Here is a 21,401-nt window from a genome sequence, read left to right as displayed (position 1 = left end):
TGGAGGGGGTCTGGGAGAGAATGGAAGTTAAGGAATTCTAAGCACCGATTGTAGATGACTCGTTCTAGGATTTTGGAAAGGAAGGGTAGTAGGGAGATAGGGCGATAACTGGAGGGGGAAGTGGGGTCGAGAGCGGGTTTTTTTTAGGATGGGGGAGACGTGGGCATGTTTGAAGGCAGCGGGGAAGGAGCCATTGGAGATCGAGTGGTTAAAAATAGAAGTTAAGGAAGGGAGGAGGGCAGGGGCGACGGTTTTAATAAGGTGAGAGGGAATGGGGTCCGAGGCGCAGGTGGAGGGGGTGGCACTCGCGAGGAGGGAGGAGATCTCCTCTGAGGATACTGCAGGGAAGGATGGGAAAGTAGGGGAGAGGGTCGGTGGGGGGGAGGGGAGAGGCGGAGGGGTGACTTTGGGGAGCTCAGACCTGATCGTGTTGATTTTTGTGATGAAATAGGTGGCCAGATCATTGGGGGTGAGAGATGGGGGAGTGGGAGGAACAGGGGGCCTAAGGAGAGAGTTAAAGGTCCGGAACAGTCGGCGGGGGTGACGGGCATGGGTATCGATGAGGGAGGAGAAGAAGTTTTGCCTGGCGGAAGAGAGGGCAGAGTTGAGGCAGGAAAGGATAAATTTGAAGTGTGTGAGGTCGGCCTGGTGCTTAGACTTTCACCAGCAGCGCTCGGCAGCTCGAGCAAAGGAGCGTAGGAGGCGGACGGAGGAGGTGATCCGGGGCTGTGGGTTAGTGGAGCGAGAGCGGCGGAGGGAAAGGGGGGTGAGAGAGTCGAGATGAGTAGAGAGGGTAGAGTTGAGAGCGGAGACCTCTACAGTACAATATGCACTTGTTTCATGGCCAAGCCATTCCCCAGTTGCAGCCTTTCCTCAACCCTCCCACAGCCAGGACCATCACAGAGACAGAAATCAAGCTAGATTGGATAAGGAGAGGAGGAGCGCAGGGAATGGGCCACGTCCTCCCTGTCATCCTTCCTCACTTGCCGCCCCGGGCCCCCTGAAGCGGTGGGAATCAACTTGGGCCAATCCCTGAAACTGTGGGGTCCCAAGGGGCAAGGGGCAACTGAGGAAGGAGGTGACCCCCTTGTGAAACAAGTTTACCAAAATGAAATCGTCTGTAGCACTTTTTATGGTATTTGTTAAAGCGCTCACTATGTGTCAAATACCGTTCTAAGCGCTGGGGTAGGTAGAAATTAATTAGGATGGACACCGTCCCCGTCCCGCCTGGGGCTCACGCAGCGTGGCTCAGTGGAAAGAGCCCGGGCTTCGGAGTCAGAGGTCATGAGTTCGACTCATCTGGAAAATGGACGTTAAGACTGTGAGCCCCACGTGGGACAACCTGATCACCTTGTATCTACCCCAGTGCTTAGAACAGTGCTTGGCACATAGTCAGCACTTAACAAATACCATCATTATTATTATTATTATTATTATTTAACTTCTCTGCGCCTCAGTTTTCTCACCTATAAAATGAGGATACCTGTTCTCGCTCCTACTTAATGTTGGTATTTGTTAAGCACTTACTATGTGCAGAGCACTCTTCTAAGCGCTGGGGTAGATACAGGGTAATCAGGTTGTCCCATGGGAGGCTCACGGTTAATCCCCATTTTACAGATGAGGTAACTGAGGCACAGAGAAGTGAAGTGACTTGCCCACAGTCATCCAGCTGACGAGTGGCAGAGCTGGGATTCGAACTCATGACCTCTGACTCCAAAGCCCGGGCTCTTTCCACCGAGCCACGCTGCTTCACTTATCTATCCCTTTACCTTTCCATACGTTCATTATCGGCAGTCGTGGCATTTTGCAAATGGCTTAGGTTTATTAACCTTTCCCCCTAAGCTTCTTGAGGGCAGGGAGCACGTTTCTCAACTGTGGTCTCCCAAGTTTTTAGTTCAGTGCTTTGCACACGGTAGATGCACGATAGCTACTGCCGACAGAATTAATCTTCCACTGGAATTCGTGACACAACCAGGACCGTGTGTGACACAAAAGGGATAATCCGATCCCACTGCCCACCTAGAGGGCTACCCTAGTCCCCCCGTGGTGCCACTTGAACCGTGACAGGTTGAGATTACATTCGCTACTTACATTTTCCTCATCGATTAAGCAGTCCGCACTCTGTAGAGGACAAAATGAATCGAACTGCCTGTAACAGCGTCCGGTCAGTGGATTCCAAAGAAGGTATTCATCGCTTTCTTGCGTTATTACATAAGCCACTTGCCCCTGAAACAATCAAGAATTGGGCGCGAAATGGTGATTGAAGCACTGTGACAATTTCCAGGAATACGTGCCATTTTAGATTCTGATGTCTTAACCCTCTCCCTTCTCTAACGTTGGCTGATTTCAGTGAAGGTAAGAAGGGGAGGGGTCTTACCGTGGACCTCTGCTCCATGTCGTGGCTCAGTGGAAAGAGCCCGGGCTTGGGAGTCAGAGGTCATGGGTTCGACTCCCGGCTCCCACATAGTAAGTGCTTAACAAATACCAACATTATTATTGCATTATTATTAAGCTCAATTCTGTAAGAGGAACACTACGAAGGCCAGGAGAGACTAGGTAGGGGTGGGGCCAAGATGGAGGCTAAGGCTTCTCTCTGGATTTCAGATATCCTTCAGGGATGCCCCTATCCTTAGGTGTCAACATAATAATAATAATAATAATGTTGATATTTGTTAAGTGCTTACTATGTGCAGAGCACTGTTCTGAGCGCTGTGGTAGATACAGGGTAATCAGGTCGTCCCACGTGAGGCTCACAGTTAATCCCCATTTTACAGATGAGGTAATGGAGGCCCAGAGAAGTGAAGGGACTCGCCCACAGTCACACAGCTGACAAGTGGCAGAGCTGGGATTCGAATCCATGACCATGGTTTAAATGGCTAAAGGGCAGCAAAAAGCCTCAAGCCAGCTCTGAAGGACAGGGATTTTGGCCACCTGGGCCAGCAATTCCGAACGTGTGGGCGGCCAAGATGTTAAAAGGGTCCAGTCCCGCCTCTGCCACTTGTCTGATGTGTGACCTTGGGCAAGTCGTTTAACTTCTCTGGGCCTCAGTTACCTCATCTGTAAAATGGGGATAAGACTTGTGAGTCTCATGTGGGACACGGACTGTGTCCAACCCGATTATCTTGTAACTACCCCAGTGCTTAGGACAAGGCCTGGCACATCGTAAGTGCTCAACAAATACAGTTTAAATAAAAAAGAAAACAGAAACAATTGGGCAATCCTTGACTCATAATAATGTTGCTATTTGTTAAGTGCTTACTATGTGCAGAGCACTGTTCTAAGCACTGGGGTAGATACAGGGTCATCAGGTTGTCCCACATGAGGCTCACAGTTAATCCTCATTTTACAGATGAGGTAACTGAAGCACAGAGAAGTTAAGCGACTCTCCCACAGTCACACAGCTGACAAGTGGCAGAGCCGGCATTCGAACCCATGACCGCTAACTCCCAAGCCCGGGCTCTTTCCACTGAGCCACGTTGCTTCTCTGACTCATGACCCATCATCTGCAATATAACAAATGGCCTCTGCGACATCTTTGAATTCATGCCCTCTCCAGGTTTACGACATCGAATCCGACTTTAAATGTCTGCCCTCGTATGCCCCAGTCGAACCAGTTCGGACCTGCCCCAAATGCAGTGGGGCTGTGCTCTCCAATGACGCTTGTAGTGAGGGATGCTGAGGAAGGAGATATTTCTACCGCCCGGTAAAATCCACAGAAAATGTGGCTTCCTCCACTCTCTAAGTAAGGGGAGAAATGAGCTGACTGACTCCTAAGAAGTGTAAACCACACAACTTGTGCCATAGATGAGAAGCATGAGAAGCATAAGAATGAGAAGCAGCATGGGGTAGTGGACAGAGCACGGGCCTGGGAGTCAGAAGGTCTTGGGTTCTAATTCCCGCTCTGCCACTTGTCTGCTGTGTGACCTTGGGCAAGTTACTTCACTTCTCTGGGCCCCAGTTACCTCATCTGTAAAATGGGGACTGAGACTGTGAGCCCCACGTGGGACAGGGACTGTGTCCAACCAGATCTGTTTATATCCAACCCCAGTGCTTAGTACAGTGTTTAACAAATACCATATTTTTAAAATTATTTTTCATAGATCTAATTATGCAAAAGTATTTTTGCGTAGAGGCAAATCTCCATGGTCCAAGGGCAACGCGGGTAGCCTATTGCCTTGTGCCGCGTAACCGTTTGATCGTTCTGCCAGAAGTAGTTATCTGTAGGTTCTAAGAGCCAACGTGACTCCGTGTTGTTATAGCACTCAAAAATTAAAAAATGACTATTTCTTACCCTGCAGCACTTACTTCTAATACGGATGTTCCCAGCAACACCCAGGCTTTCTTTTTCAAATACAGAAAGTAGTTACACAAAAGAACGGCATGCTCCTCTTTGTTTCCAATGGCCATAGAGATGCAGTGCTAAATAGAAATAGAAATAATAGGCAATATCGCATTCTAGCGGGAATGACCGTCCCTCTAGAATAACGAGCACCGTTCGAAGGGTTCCCTGGGACAACCTTGTAATGCTCTGAAAGATAACTCATCAGAAAAGGGAGTGATCGGAAAACACTACAAATCCGAATTATAAAATGGAGAATCTGGGTTACCTCTGATGTCATCCAGATCTCCAAACTGCCATTTCCCTCCGACGGGTCCGCCGTACAAGGAATTAAAGATACAAATCGGGCGAGAAGAGCCTGGCAATGGAATAAGCGATATTTAACTCTCTCGTGAAATGTCTGATATCAGGACTTAAATAGGGTCATTTAGGAGCCTGATTCACCTCTTCGTGTCTAGGAGAAGAGTAGCTGCCCTCCCTCCGTAGACACGGAGACGAGAAAACTCTACTGCCCTCGTCCCAGATTCGCTCTCAGAACCGGTAGCCCCTGCCTCCTCCACTCGAACGGTTTCCTTGAGCTGCTTGAAAAATACGGTATGTTTAGGAAGCGCGTGGATGGGGCCGGGCGGGGAGAGAAAGGAGAATGGGACATTTGATAGTAGCCCTTTCTCTTTTATTAATGGTATTTTTTCACTGCTTGCAATTCAGTCAGTCAGTCAGTCAGTATTTGCCGAGTGCTCACTGTGGCTCCCGCTATTAACGCCCCTTTTAAAGATGACGGAACTGAGGCACAGAGAAGTAAAATGATTTGTCCCACGTCACACAGCAGACAAGTGGCAGAAATGGGATTAGAACCCAGATCCTTCTGACTCCCAGGCCCGTGCTCTATCCACGGGGCCACGCCGCTCCTCATAGCTGGTCAGAATGTTGCCGCTAGTGTCCCTGGGTGCATTTCCCCATCCAAGGAAACGTACGAGTCCTTGTCCCCCCTGGGTTGGGCTGGTCGGCCCTGAGATCCTGCCCCTGTTCCGTCGAGAGAAGGCCTGGCCACACGCGCATGTGTCGGCCTTACTCCCCTTGGCTCCGAGGCGGGCTTCGAATCCTGGAGTTACATTACGATTAGACTGTGCGCCCGTCAAAGGGCAGAGACTGTCTCTGTTACCGATTTGTACCTTCCAAGCGCTTAGTACAGTGCTCTGCACATAGTAAGGGCTCAATAAATACGATTGAATTACCACAGGAGCGCTCGTTTGAGAGGCCACGTCCCAGGCTGGGCCGGAGAGAAATCCAGTCAGCACCTCTTACTGGTGGGGGCGAACTGGTCTCTGTTTATATGTTCATTCAGTCGCATTTATTGAGCACTTACTGTGTGCGGAGCACTGGGTTAAGCCCTTGAGAGAATACGATGTAACAGTAGACAGATACACTACCTTCCCACTCTCTCCCGCTGTTGACTGCAAGCTCATTCTGGGCAGGGAACAGATCTACCAACTCCATTACACTGTACCCTCCCAAGTGCTTTTTATTTGCTATTGTTTTAATGAGACGTTCATCCCCTTGATTCTATTTATTGTCATTGTTCTTGTCCGTCCGTCTCCCCCGATTAGACTGTGAGCCCGTCAAAAGGGCAGACTGTCTCTATCTGTTACCGATTTGTCCATTCCAAGCGCTTAGTACAGTGCTCTGCACATAGTAAGTGCTCAATAAATACTAATGAATAAATGAAATGCTTACTTAGTATGATGCTCTGCACACAGAAAGTGCTCAATAAATACCATAGATGACAATGAAGATGATACGTTTTATGAATTCATCCAGTAGTGGCCTAGAGGCGTTGCTAACTCACTTTTGACGGTGTGATGGGAAGAAAACCCTCTCTCTGGCCCATGGCTTACATTTGACATTTATGCCTACGACTCTGTGCGTATCTGGTCACGATGGGTTTATTTCAAAGAGCGGCCAGTCAGCACAGCACTGAACAACCGTTCAAGGGTCGGATGCTTGTAACGTCGAACCTGCTTAAAAACCTAAACTGTGGATTTGATTTTTCCTTTTACAACTGAAAGGTCAAGTCTAGGGGTGCCCTGGCTAGAAACTCCAGAGGTGCAAGACCTGGAACAAATGAACCTTTGTTCCCTTTCAGGATTTTGCCTAGGTGCGACCGCATAATCAGGTGGCAGGTAGAAAACTGTCCCTGTTCTGTCTGTCCCCAATTTCCCCATTCGTTCATCCATTCGATCGTATTTATTGAGTGCCTACTGGGTGCAGAGTACTGTCCTCTGTATATATCTGTAAGTTTCTGTATACATCTGTAATTTATCTATTTACTTATTTGTAGCCATGTCTGTCTCCCCCTCTAGACTGTGAGATCGTTGTGAGCGGGAATGTGTCTGTTCGTTGTTACATTGTACTCTCCCTAAGTGCTTAGTACAGTGCTTTGCACACAGTAAGCGCTCAATAAATACGGTGGAATGAATGAAGGTAGGAAAGCGCAGCATAGGGAACACGGGAGGCTTATAGGGGCCCTCTAGAAATCCCAGGTGAGAAGGTTCTCCGGCATCACCAGATCATCTTTAGACTGTAAACCCATCATTAGGCTGTAAGCTCATCAATGGGCAGGGATTGTCTCTGTTGCCCAATTGTCCATTCCAAGCGCTTACTACAGTGCTCTGCACATAGTAAGCGCTCAATAAATACCACTGAATGAATCCAAGCCCTCTGGGGGTGGGGAGGGAGGGGAAGACCTCAGCCAGAGTTCAAAAAGAACCGTGTCTCACGGAAACACCACCTCCAAACACAGATCTCATCATCCTTCCAAGTACTCACCCTTGCCCGCTGCCCCCTCCACCTTCCGATCCCCTCCTGAGATGGGAAGAATTGGCATTATTCTCACCCAGTTCCCAAGCTCTACTTGGAATTAGTAGACTATAATTATAACAGAAAGTGTGAACACTCTTCTAAAAAAAAAAATCACACTTACCAGAGTTGCGTTCAAGTCGTTGAGAAATACGTCTAGTAGTGGCTGAGGCGGATTTAACGCTCGGATATATCTCGGTGCCAAGATGTACCTCCCTTCGTCGTTGAAGACGACCGTGACGATTCTTCGGTTTGGAAAGAGGGCCTTACAGGTTTTTTTAAAAACGTGAGCTCTCTGCAGAAGTGTTTCTTTAATCTGATCTGCCAACTAGAATATGTAAAGCGTCAGAATATTTTTACAGCACATACGAAAGAAGATAAGAAATTAACAAAAGGTGATTTGGGTCCCTCTCCAACCACGCCGCCTCCAAGAAGCCTTCCCCTACTAAGCCCTCATTTCCTCTCCTCATCGGCTTTCCTGCATCACCTGGGAACTTGGAGACTTGTAGCTCCTAAGCACTTGATAGTCCCCCACCCTCAGCCTCCCAGCACTTAGCTGTGAGAAGCAGCGTGGCTTGGAGGAAAGAACCAGGGTTTGGGAGTCAGAGGTTGTGGGTTCTAATCCTGGCTCTGCCTCTCATCAGCCGTGTGACTTTGGGCAAGTCACTTAACTTCTCTGTGCCTCGGTTACCTCATCTGCAAATGGGGAGTAAGACCGAGTGGGACGACCTCATCACCTTTTATTCATTCATTCGGTAGTATTCATTGAGCGCTTCCTATGTACAGAGCGCTGCACTAAGCACTTGGAATGGACAATTCGGCAACAGATAGAGACCATCCCTGCCCAATGACGGGCTCGCAGTCTAACTGGGGGAGACAGACGGACAGAAACAAGACAACATAATCGCGATAGATAGAATCAAGGGGATGGACACCTCGTTAACAAAATAAATGGGGTAATAAAGATCTATACAAATGAGCACAGTGCTGAGGGGAGGGGAAGGGAGAGGGGGAGGAGCAGAGGGAAAGGGGGCTTAGCACAGCGCTTGGCACCTAGTAAAGTGCTTAACAAATACCGTTATTATTATTAAAAACCTTTACCTCTGCAATTTCCCCTCTCTGTAACTTATTTTAATGTCTGCCTCCCCCTCGAGACTAAAAGCTCCTTGTGGGCCGGGATCACGTATATTGTGAGCAGCAGGGTGAGGAAGCACCATGGCTTAGTGAATAGAGCGTGGGCCTTGGAGTCAAGGGGACCTGGCTTCTGACCCTGGCTCCGCCACTTGTCTGCTGTGTGACCTTGGGTGAGTCATTTCACTTCCCTGGGCCTCGGTTACCTCATCTGTAAAATGGGGATGAAGAACGTGAGCCCCATGTGGCACAGGGACTGTGCCCAATCTGATTAGCTTGTATCTACTCCAGCGTTTGTACAGTGCCTAGCACAGAGTAAGCGCTTAACGAATACCACAATTATTATTATACTGCATTTTCTCTAGACTGTAAACCTCGGTGTTGGCAGGGAATGTGTCTACCAACGCTGTTAGACTGTAAAAATAATAATGTTGGTATCTGTTAAGCGCTTACTATGTGCAGAGCACTGTTCTAAACGCTAGGGTAGATACAGGGTCATCAGGTCATCCCACGTGAGGCTCACAGTTAATCCCCATTTTACAGATGAGGTAACTGAGGCACAGAGAAGTGAAGTGACTTGCCCACAGTCACACAGCTGACAAGTGGCAGAGCTGGGAGTCGAACACGTGACCTATGCCTCCGAAGCCCAGGCTCTTTCCACTGAGCCACGCTGCTTCCCGAGTACTTAGTACAGTGTTCCGCACATAGTGAGCACCCAATAAATCCAACTGGCTGATTGATAGATGTGAATATTTATATATGCCTAATTTATGATTTGGGGTAGAAATCTATTTTACCAGCATACCTTAATAAAGCAACTTGCCGATCACAATTACCATGAGATACAATCACACGCCATTTCTTAACCCTTCCATTGGATCTGAATTCTAAGGTGTGGAGGCCATTTTGAATTAAAACGATAGTCTACGTTTTAGGACCGACATTATGACGGAATGGCTTGATGCTAATTAAAAGCAAGCCTAATGTGGAGTGAACAGCTCTGATGCCAGAATCGCAATCGTCCGGTTTTAAATAGAGAAGCCGTGTGGCCTAGTGGAAAGAGTACGGGCTGGGGAGTCGGGGGACCTGGATTCTAATTGCCGCTCCTCCGCTTTTCTGTTGTATGACCTTGGGCAAATCATTTCACTTCTCTGGGCCTCAGTTTCCTCATTTGTAAAATGGGGATCAAGACCGTGAGCCCCATGTGGGATGGGGACTGTGTCCAACCTGATTAGCTTGTATCTCCCCCAGCACTTAGTTGTGTCCGGCACACTGTAGACGAGAAGCATCGTGGCTTAGTGGAAAGAGCCGGGGCTTGGGGGTTCTGATCCCGGCTCCGCCACTTGCCCGCTGTGTGACTTGGGGCAAGTCACTTCACTTCTCTGTGCCTCAATTACCTCACCTGTAAAAGGGGGATTAAAATGGTGAGCCCCACGTGGGACAACCTGATTACCCTGTATCCACCCCAGCGCCTAGAACAGTGCTTGGCACATAGTAAGCGCTTAACAAATACCATCATCATTATTATTATTGTAAGCCCTTAACAAATACCATATGACAAAATAAATAAAAATGGATTAGGAGGCCCAGTAAAACGCAATAGCTCCAGGCCCACAGGAGTTGGTCTGGTCCTTCATTCATTCAATAGTATTTATTGAGCGCTTACTATGTGCAGAGCACTGTACTAAGTGCTTGGAATGAACAATTCGGCAACAGATAGAGACGATCCCTGCCCAACGATGGGCTCACAGTCTAACCAGGGGAGATGGACAGCAGAGCAAAACAGGACAAAACAAAAACAAGACAACGTTATCACGATAAATATCAAGCTGCTTGGGGGGAAGCAGCGTGGCTCAGTGGAAAGAGCTTGGGCTTCGGAGTCAGAGGTCACGGGTTCGACTCCCTGCTCTGCCACTTGTCAGCTGTGTGACTGTGGGCAAGTCACTTCACTTCTCTGGGCCTCAGTTCCCTCATCTGTAAATTGAGGATTAACTGTGACCCTCACGTGGGCCAACCTGATGACCCTGTATCTCCCCCAGCGCTTAGAACAGTGCTCTGCACATAGTAAGCGCTTAACAAATACCAACATTATTATTAAATAGAATCAAGGGGATGTACAGCTCATTAATACATAGGGCAATAGATAATATATACAAATGAGGACAGTGCTGAGGGGAGGGGAAGGGGCGAGGGGGAGAAGCAGAGGGTGGGGGGAGCAGAGGGAGAAGGGAGGGAGCTCAGTCTGGGAAGGCCTCTTGGAGGAGGTGAGCTCTCAGTAGGGTCCTGTTTCTGAGACTGCACACCCTGGGGATGGTCACAAACACGGGGCTCTGTGCCCGACCTTTTTGTTCACGTTTCATGTGAGACCAATTCTCTCCCTGCCCGTGTCACTTTTCTGGACCACCAGCACAGCATAATGGGAGCTGACTTCCCCTTCCCACAGTGGGAAGAATGGATCTCATTAGCCCCGGCCTTGACAATTCATCCCAGATAATTTCACTCTCCGCTTTGATCGAGCTCGTTGCGGGCAGGGAATGTGTCTGTTTATTGCCGTACTCTCCGAAGAGCTCAGCACAGTGCTCTGCACACAGTAAGCGCTCAATAAATACCGTTGAATGAACGAAGGAATCGGTAGTATTCACTGAGGGCTTCCTGTGTGCAGAGCACTACGCTAAGCACCTGGGAAAGGGTTGGTAGACATGCTCCCTGCCCCACAATAAGCTTACAGCCTAGAGGGGGAGACAGACGTTAATATAATTAAATTATTTATAATACATAATATATAAACAAACACGCAATGAAACAACTGAATATGAAGGCCAACCTTATCTGATTCGGAATCACTGACAGCAGATGATATCTGAGGTTCTAGTGTAGCAAAGATGGTTAAAAAGGTGCATTCTTTTAAATTCTGTCCACTGCAATCTTCTGTAGGAGACAGGTACGTTTGACTCCAAGTATATCCAAGCAAAACCGGAGGGATATCTACTTGAAATGTTCCATTGATCTGTAAGGACGCAGGATATTAATGGTTTAGAAGGAAAATGTTTAAATTGAATACGTTGATCCCAATTAAGCCCCAGTGAAACAGAGACCAGAATGCAGTAAAGGCTTAAAAAACCCTTTAGAAAAAATAAAATGGTATTTGTTAATTGCTTACTTTATGTCAGGCCCTATATCACGGGCTGGGGTAAAAAAGTTAATCAGGTTGGGCACCCTCCACGTCCCACATGAGGCTGACAGTTTTAATCCCTATTTTACAGATGAGGTAACTGAAGCACGGAGAAGTTAAGTGACTTACCCAAGGTCACACAGCAGACAAATGTTGGGACCAGGATTAGAACCCAGGTCTTCTGACTCCCAGGCCCGTACTCTTCCCTCCAAGCCAAACCTGTTTCATGGTTCCCTTTCATGGCTTTTCATATGGAAAAATCTCTCCCCACCAGTGGTAAATACTCTGCCACAGAGCAATGAAATCAAAAAGCTCCTACTTTCTTCTCTATTCTGCAATTGAAATATCCCAAACATTCCAAAAATCAATCCATCAGTGGTATTTACTGAGCGTTTACTGTGTGCAGAGCACTGTACTAAGCACTTGAGAGAGTACAACAGAGTGGGTGGACTCTTTCCCTGCCCGGAACGATTTGCATTTTTCATTCATTCAATCGTGTTTATTGAGAAGCAGCGTGGCTCAGTGGAGAGGGCACGGACTTGGGAGTCAGAGGTCATGGGTTCTAATCCGGCTCCACCACTTGTCAGCTGTGAGACTTTGGGCAAGTCACTTCACTGTGCCTCAGTTGCCTCATTGGTAAAATGGGGAGTATGTCTATGAGCCCCACGTGGGACAACCTGAATATCTTGTATCTCCCCAGCGCTTAGAACAATGCTTGGCATATAGTAAGCGCTTCACAGATACCATTATTATGAGAAGCAGTGTGGCTCAGTGGAAAGAGCCCGGGCTTGGGAGTCGGAGGTCATGGGTTCTAATTCCGACTCCGCCACTTGTCAGCTGAGTGACTTTGGACAAGTTAAGTTCCCTCATCTGGAAAATGGGGATTAAGACTGTCAGGCCCATGTGGGACAACCTGATTACCTTGTAGTCGCCCCCGCACAAACAGTGCTTGGCACATAGTAAGTGATTAACAAATACAATAATTATTTATTGAGCGCTTACTATATGCAGAGCATATTTGCCAACGGGTAGTTCTTAGGGGCTGCTCTGTGGTCAGGGTCAGCTGTTGAACCAGCCATATGACGTGACTGTAGGTTGATGGGCCAACACCAACTGAGCTGAAGTTGATGGCATTCATGGGTACAGTAGGTTGTTATTATTATTCCTAATAATAATCATCATACTTATTGAGCACTTACTGTGAGCAAAACACTGTACTAAGCACTTGGGAGAGTACAATATAGCAACAGACACATTCCTAGCCACAACAAGCTCACGGTCTAGAGGGGGAGACCGACATCATTATAAATAAATGAATAGATCAATAATTAAATAAATTACAGCTATATACACATGTGCTGTGGGGATGGGAAGGAGGATGGTTGGAGGAGCAAGTAAGAGCGGCACAGAAGCATCTACTACACTGATGCTGTTCAGAACACACTGCCTCTCTTTTTCTCTCAAATCCCTCAGAATTCTGTGCTCATTCGGTTTGTCATTTTAAAATCAGATTTAATATTCTTTCCAATTTCTGCAAACTTTTGAATTAACTGTCCCTGACTAAACTGAGGCCCAGAACTGCCTCAGACCATATCTTGCCTTTCAGGAGCATGGCTGAGGACAGAACAAGAAAAATTCTAGGGAGCTTACTGCCCCTCTACTCACGGCGGGGGGAGATCCCTTCGAATCATATCTGCGTGCGCATCAATGCCGTGGAGAAATACTATGTCGATGACGGTGATTAACGTCAAGTAAGAGCCTGATTCTCTAAAAGCAGCCCGGAAAGGGGGGATGCCTTTTACAAGCCAAAGAGGAAAGAGGGTCAAGTGGGCAAAAGAAAAAACAGTTGCGGGTGCTACAAACTTCAGTACAGCAACACAGCACAACCTTTTTGTGCGCTCAGCGTGTGGCTTAAGGATCTTGCATTGATCTCTACAGGGACACAGTGGTGTCTTCTTCTAATATGAAGGACAACAGTGTGTTTGTGGGGGGGGGGGGGGGGGGGGTGGAGACAATTGGGGTCAGTTTGTTTCCAGTGACAGGAACGAATGCCATAATTACTATTACCTCAGCTCTTTCAAATCGCCTTCCCCTTCCTCCTTAAGGTTCCAATCTTTAATGAATGCTTTAGGGCATCACGTCTGATAGACGCTGATATTTCCTCCAACAATGGCAATAAAAACGAGTCTACTAGTAGAGTTATTTTATGAATGTCGTGAATAGCTTCAATGGGCCAAAACTGACTATTATGATTGCTTTGAGGTATGAGACAAACATTATCAACAAAAAAATCACAGGAAAAACTCCTTTTTCCCCCAAAACAAGTGTTAGTAGTTCTCAGAATACTTGAATGCTACCTTTGATTGTTGCAGGAGGGCAGAGAAAGGAATAGTAACTGAGCCAAGCCAATGCTTTTGTGTATAGGAGTGACCCCTGCAACCCTTGAGGCAATTATCCTAGGAAAAGAAATAATTGTGGTTATCGTTTATTCTTTATACATTCTGTTACAAGTCCTTATAAATTATATCATAGAAATACACGGTTCATTAATCCTTGGAGATGTGGAAAAAAGAATCAGACATTTTTAAAAGCCTACCCTACCCCCGCCTCAGCTACTTAGAGAAAAATAAGTACTCGTAGAGGGCTGAATTATTTATTAAATGATTATTTAGAAGGCTTAAATGTCCACTTCCTTCTTTATATGGGTAAATTGGCTGCATAAATCGCCTAAAGACCACGCAAACTCTCTAAACTGTAATTCTGTTGTGGGCAGGGAATATTGTCTACCAACTCTGTCGCATTGTATGCGCCCAACTGTGAGGGCGGAAAATCACTCTGAGTAGGCATAAGGTAGTTGGCCCACATTCTTTGCAGGTGGTGCGCACTTCTATTCAACTGCACCTTTCCTGTCCTGAATCTTGAACCAAAGGCGGGAGGTTTGCCAGTCATCTAGCTCATTCTGCTTGTCTGATACGTGGCCTGGTTAAGCTCTTAATAATAATGATAATAATAATAATGATGGTATTTATTAAGCACTTATTACGCATCAATCACTGTTCTAAGCGCTAGGGTAGACACGAACTAATCAGATTGGACACAGTCCCTGTCCCACATGGGGCTCACAGTCTCAATCCCCATTTTATAGATGAGGGAACTGAGGCCCGGAGAAGCGAAGTGACTTGCCCAAGGTCACACAGCGGATAAGTGGAACTGGGATTAGAACCCTGGTCCTTCTGACTCCCAGGGCCGGGCTTTATCCACTAGACCATGCTGCTTCCCCTCTTAAATAAACTATGGTATTTTTTAAGTGCTTACTATGTGCAAAGCACTATTCTAAGCACTGGGGGATACAAGGTGATCGGGTTGTCCCACATGGGGTTCACAGTTTTCATCCCCATTTGACCGATGAGGTAACTGAGGCCCAGAGAAGTGAAGTGACTCGCCCAAGGTCACACAGCTGACTAGCGGCGGAGCGGGGATTAGAGCCCGTGACCTCTGACTCCCAAGCCCGCGCTCTTTCCACTGAGCCACGCTGCTTCTCTAACCCTTTCGGCAGTTCCCATTGGTATACTGATGAGCCTGGGGCAGAGACTAAACCAGGAGCTCTCAATTCTCGTCCCCACCTTTCCCCACCCTATTTGCCCTCCCTACGCATTTGAGTCTGTATTCTGACACTGTGCTAACTCAGTCCACCTCCAGCCCCATAGCACTCACGTAGGAATCCCTACATTCGGCCATTTCCCCATCTCTAATTTACTTTAACACCCGACTCCTCCAGTAGATTGAAAATTCCTTGAGGGCAGGGGCCGTGTCTAGCGACTCTATTGCACTGTAATAATAATAATGTTGGTATTTGTTAAGCGCTTACTATGTGCAGAGCACTGTTCTAAGCGCTGGGGGAGATACAGCGTAATCAGGTTGTCCCACGTGAGGCTCACAGTCTTAATTCCCATTTTACAGACGAGATAACTGAGGCACAGAGAAGTGAAGTGACTTGCCCACAGTCACATAGCCGATGAGTGGCAGAGCCGGGATTCGAACCCCTGACCTCTGACTCCCAAGCCCGGGCTCTTTCCACTGAGCCACACTGCACCCGCTCTGCACACGGTCAGTGCTCCATAAATACCACCGGCTGATCGGTTTCCCCTTCCTACTCCTCTGAAAGCAGAGGGAGGCATTGCCCTCGTTCTATAAGGCTTCTATAGAGAAGCAGCATGGCTCAGTGCAAAGAGCCCGGGCTTGGGAGTCATAGGTCAAGGGTTCGAATCCCTGCTCTGCCACTTGTCAGCTGTGTGACTGTGGGCAATTCACTTCACTTCTCTGTGCCTCAGTTTCCTCATCTGAAAAATGGGGATTAACTGTGAGCCTCACGTGGGACAATCTACCCCAGCACTTAGAACAATGCTCTGCACATAGTAAGCGCTTAACAAATACCAACATTATTATTAAATTCCAGGCGTCCAGCATAAAGTAGCCGGTGAAGATAGAGCACCAGAATGAAGTGAAGGATAGGGAGAAAGAGACAGAGGGGAGGCAGGAAAGATGGTGGAATAAGGAGATACACAGGAAATGTCACAGGGAAAGGGATAAAAACAAATGAGGTTATCGAAACCCACCTCAAGCCTCTAACTTTGCTTTCATAATAAATTGATGATACATTCTCTCTCATCTGCATATGAAATTATTTATAAGCCAGATGGTTCTCAATAGAAAACATTTTTTTCTTGGGAACAAATACTCCCCACCCTCATTGGAATCTGACATTTTACAGACATGAAAAATTCACAGCAGAGATTTTATGCTTGATATTATGGGAGATGGCGGATTTAGGAAAGACAAAGCGAAAATCGGCTTGGTTCGTTCCAAAGTTCCAGAGACTTAGTATCATTATTATTGTACTTTACCTCATGTTTTTCGATCACAACTTCATCAAAAATATTGATCACGATGTTATCTTTTATTTTGGCTAATCCTGAAATGCTGTAATCGTGTCCTGGTGAGCTACAAGTAAAACCGGAACATTATCATTCGCTGCTTCTGAAAATCCAGACTTCTCCTGAAAGAGATTACGTCCGACTCCCTCTTGCCCACATTTCTGTAACTTGGAAATTCATCAATTCATTCAATAGTACTTATTGAGCGCTTACTATGTGCAGAGCGCTGTACTAAGCGCTTGGAATGTACAATTTGGCAACAGATAGAGACCATCCCTGCCCATTGACGGGCTTACAGTCTAATCGGGGGAGACAGATGGACAAAAACAATAGCAATAAATAGAATCGAGGGGATGTACATCTCATTAACAAAATAAATAGGGTAATAAGAATATATACAAACAAGCAGTGAACTCACCCCACCTGGATCTCTGTGTAGTAGAGATTGGATTGAAACTCTAAAGCTTCCCGAGTTAGCCGGATGACTTCCACCACAGCAAAATTTGGAATTCCCCTCGAGGCCTGAGCCCAAACTACCCTCCTCGGTCTATTCTTTTAAATGAGAACAAGTAACTACATTCTTATTCCCACCTGTGTCCTCTTTCCAGTGCTCGGTTCGATGCTCTGCCCACAGTAAGCGCTTAATCAATACTATGCTGCTGGTGCTACTAATGCTAATTAGCAGCGTGGCTTAGCGGAAAGAGCCCGGGCTTGGGAGTCACAGGTCGTGGGTTTGAATCCCTGCTCCGCCGCTTATCAGCTGTGTGACTTTGGGCAAGTCACTTAACTTCTCTCTGCCTCAGATACCTCATCTGGAAAATGGGGATTAAGACTGTGAGTCCCAGGTGGGACAACCTGATCACCTTGTATCGACCCCAGCGCTTAGAATGGTGCTTGGCACATAGTAACCGCTTAACGAATACCATCGTTATTATTATTACTAAAGAAGCACTTGCCTGGAAATACTAGGCAGAATTGCACGGGGCAACCGATCCCAAGGCCATATGCTCTTAACAGAGTCATCTGCTCAGACCCAAGGGGGATTGATTGGCTACAGTGAATTTTGTCTTGGTATGTTGGGGTGGGGGCCATTGATTTCAAACCATGCTTCCTTTGGCAGTGTTTTCTCCCAGGTGAGTCCCCCTCGGCCCAGGAATCCACATAATTGACAATGACACCCCAGGAGCGTCTAAGTTGCCCCCTCACTCTGCACTCATCCTGCCCTGGGCACTCTAGGGGCTGCCGTATGGCTCCCTAGAATAATAACAGATGGCATCTGTTAAACGCTTACTATGTGTCCAGTACTGTCCTAAGCGCTGGGGTAGATACAAGCTAATCAGGTTGGACACAGTCCCTGTCGCACGTGGGGCTCACAGTCTTTATCCCCATTCTACAGATGAGGTAACTGAGGGACCGATTAGTGAAACGACTTGCCCGAGTCAAGTGCTTAGTACAGTGCTCTGCACATAGTAAGCGCTCAATAAATGCTACTGAATGAATGAAAGTCACACAGCGGACGTGCGGCGGAGCCGGGATTGCCCGGCTTGTTCTCCATCCACTAGGCCACGCTGCTTCTTTAGGAGGGTCTCCCCTACTCCTCGCCACCTCAGACTCCCTTCACATCCTTCTCTTCTCAAATTTGCCCCTCCCTGCCTACCCTTCGTCTATTGCTCGCCCCCGTCGGCTCCTCCCGACACTCCCAAGCCCCATTTGGCTCTTCCTGGTCGGCGCCCCAAGCTGAGATCGTGCTCCTCCCCCGATCCCTGCACATCCCTGCTTCTTCACTTCCCTTCATCCCACCTTCAGAGCTCTTCTGTAATCTTATCTCCACCTGGAAGAATTCCGTGACTCAGTTCTCTTCCCCTCAGGTTATATCCCTCAGAACTACCCCTTCAACACTTCTGCACCAACTACGCAAGAGTCCTTATAACCACCCATAGCACTTCTCCCAATTTTGATTTACATGCCCCATTACTTACGCACTAACTCATCTATTATCTCCTTCTTCCTATTTGTAAACTATTTCAGTGTCTGCCTCACCTGTTAGACTGTAAACTCCTTGAGAGCAGGAATGGTGTTTTCAATTCTCCTAACTCTCCCAGGAATTTAGTACAGTGTTCTGCACACAGATAGATACTATCGACTGACGGATTGATTGAGTGGTCCAAGCCCACATCAGAAAAGCCCCTGCCCTTGTCCAAGAGATCTTGACCCGATCACTGTCCCTGGGGGCAGAGCGAGACAACTTCAATCGGTCAGGGGCGTTTATTGAGCGCTTACTGTGTGCAACGCGCTGTACTGAGCATCTGGGAGAGTACGATTCAACGGACTCGGTAGACGTGCTCCCTGCCCACCATGAATTTCCAGCCTAGAGACTGTCTTGAGGTAGTTTCCGCAGAGGGCCCTGAATGGGAAGCAGGAAATTGTCCAGATTTTGCAGAGAAAATCAACATAGAGAGGCAGCATGGCTCAGTGGAAAGAGCTCGGGCTTGGGAGTCAGAGGTCATGGGTTCGAATCCCAACTCTGCCAGTTGTCAGCTGTGTGACTGTGGGCAAGTCACTTCACTTCTCTGTGCCTCAGTTACCTCATCTGTAAAATGGGGATGAACTGTGAGCCTCACATGGGACAACCTGATTACCCTGTATCTACCCCAGTGCTTAAAACAGTGTAAGCGCTTAACAAATACCAATATTATTATTATAGATTGCAGCCCCATTTCCCAAACTGTTCACCTTTTGCGGAGACAATCAACAGCGACTGCAGTCGTTTCCGAACCCATCAGAGAATTGGTCTCATTATTTGGAAACCGTTTAATAATGTTGGTATTTGTTAAGCACTTACTATGTGCAGAGCACTGTTCTAAGAGCTGGGGTAGACACAGGGGAATCAGGTTGTCCCATGTGGGGCTCACAGTCTTAATCCCCATTTTACAGATGAGGTAATTGAGGCACAGAGAAGTTAAGTGACTTGCCCACAGTCACACAGTCACACAGCTGACAAGTGGCAGAGCCGGGATTCAAACCCATGAACTCTGACTCCAAAGCCCGGACTCTTTCCACTGAGCCACGCTGCTTAGTCTTACACACGGGCTCAAACTCCTCCTAAATCTCAGCAAGAAGGCTTATTGGGGGGTGGGAGGGAGTGGGGAAATTTTAATTAATCAAAAGTATTTATTGAACACCACACCTACTGGTTGTCATCCCAAATCTTTTAGGAAGTAGTCCCGTTTAATTTTCTTCTCTCAAATACCACTACCAATGGCACTTTTCTCGAATTTACCTCTCCCTGCCTACCCTTCGTCTATTGCTCGACGCTGTCAGCTCCTCCCAGTACTCCCAAGCTTCCCACAGCTACCTGTAGCTCTTGCATAAACATCATTTTTATATATAATACATGTTATTTTATATCTCATTTATTTATTCATCCATTCATTCCTCCATTCTTTCTTCCTCCTTATCTTTTTTTGGTCATTTTATATATCACTTATTTATTCATCTACTCATTCCTCCACTCTTTCTTCTCCTTATCTTTTTTCGGTTTTCAAGTATTTGCCAAGCGCTTTCTATGTGCCAGGCACTGAACTAAGCCTTGGGACAGATACAAGCTAATCAGCTTGGACACAGTCGCTGTCCCACATGGGGCTCACAGTCTTCATCCCCGTTTTACAGATGAGGTAACTGAGGCACAGAGAAGTTGAGTGAGTTGTCCAAGGTCACACAGCAGACAAGTGGCAGAGTGGAATTAGAACCCAGGTCCTTCTGACTCTCATTCATTCATTCGATAGTATTTGCTGAGCGCTTACTAAGTGCAGAGCACTGTACTGAGCGCTTGGAATGTACAATTCGGCCTGTTCTCCAGGCCCTAGGCCATTCCCCCCTTTAGACTATTAGCTTCTTGAAGGCAGGGATCATGAATTTTCCTTCTAATTGTACTCTTCCACATGCTTAGTACAGTGTTCTACATGTGTAGTAGGAGCTCAGTAGATACTATTGATTGACTGACAAAGAAAAAAACACAAGCTTGCCCAAGGTTATTTGACAAAGGGAGTTGAGCCTTAAAAGCCAAATTATAATGATGATGATCATTATTATTATGGTATCTGTTGAGCTCTTACTGTGTGCGAAGGCCGGCACTACACGGTCCAGAGTGGGCGAAAACATACTAGGGACACGAAGGAATAATAATAATAATAATGTTGGTATTTGTTAAGCGCTTCCTCTGTGCAGAGCACTGTTCTAAGAGCTGGGGTAGATACAGGGTCATCAGGTTGTCCCACGTGAGGCTCACAGTTCATCCCCATTTTACAGATGAGGTAACTGAGGCACAGAGAAGTGAAGTGACTTGCCCACAGTCACACAGCTGACGAGTGGCAGAACTGGGAGTCGAACTCATGACCTCTGACTCCGAAGCCCAGGCTCTTTCCACTGAGCCACGCTTGCCCATTGTAGGCAGGGATTGTCTCTATTTGTTGCGGAACTGTACTTCCCGAGCGCTTAGTACAGTGCTCGGCACATAGTAAGCGCTCAATAAATAGGATTGAATGAAGTCAACTCTTTGTCTTTAACTTTTAGTGTTTAAGGGGCAAAAGGTAGGTTCCGATTTACCTAAAATCCAGAATGAGTTCTTCATTCCAACACGGATGAGATCCGTCCACAGTATCAGTTTGATAAACGGTGTGCTGAAAAGAAACTTCAACAAAAGGCCGTACATTGACCTAAAACATGCGACAAACATTTGAGAAGACACGTTAATGTCCTTATAAACTGTATATATATATATATATACATAAAACGGCTACCTTACTGCTACGGGCTCTCATTATATCCCGGCTAGACTACCGTGTCAGCCTTCTCTCTGATCTCCCTTCCTCCTCTCTCTCCCCGCTCCGGTCTATTCTTCACTCCGCCGCCCGGCTCATCTTCCTGCAGAAACCATCTGGGCCTGTCACTCCCCTTCTTAAACACCTCC

The 21,401-nt window shown here is 47.1% G+C and overlaps 1 protein-coding gene across 1 annotated transcript in view; it reads right to left on the bottom strand.

Moving 5' to 3' along the window:
* The window catches only part of CC2D2B (coiled-coil and C2 domain containing 2B), a 114,366-nt gene that overhangs the window by 21,291 nt on the left and 71,674 nt on the right, over positions 1-21,401 (bottom strand). The window contains exons 24-31 of the mRNA XM_039911328.1: positions 21,038-21,147; positions 16,403-16,499; positions 13,856-13,954; positions 11,151-11,333; positions 7,320-7,523; positions 4,608-4,697; positions 4,306-4,419; positions 2,092-2,226 (exon numbers count right to left, since the gene is read on the bottom strand). Of these exons, the coding sequence (XP_039767262.1) occupies positions 2,092-2,226; positions 4,306-4,419; positions 4,608-4,697; positions 7,320-7,523; positions 11,151-11,333; positions 13,856-13,954; positions 16,403-16,499; positions 21,038-21,147 (1,032 nt within the window). The remainder of the gene's footprint in view (positions 1-2,091; positions 2,227-4,305; positions 4,420-4,607; positions 4,698-7,319; positions 7,524-11,150; positions 11,334-13,855; positions 13,955-16,402; positions 16,500-21,037; positions 21,148-21,401) is intronic.

Source organism: Ornithorhynchus anatinus, chromosome 3 (assembly GCF_004115215.2).
Source record: "Ornithorhynchus anatinus isolate Pmale09 chromosome 3, mOrnAna1.pri.v4, whole genome shotgun sequence".
NCBI lineage: Eukaryota > Metazoa > Chordata > Mammalia > Monotremata > Ornithorhynchidae > Ornithorhynchus > Ornithorhynchus anatinus.
Note: the sequence above shows the minus strand (reverse complement) of the source record. Positions and strands in the feature narration are given on the sequence as shown.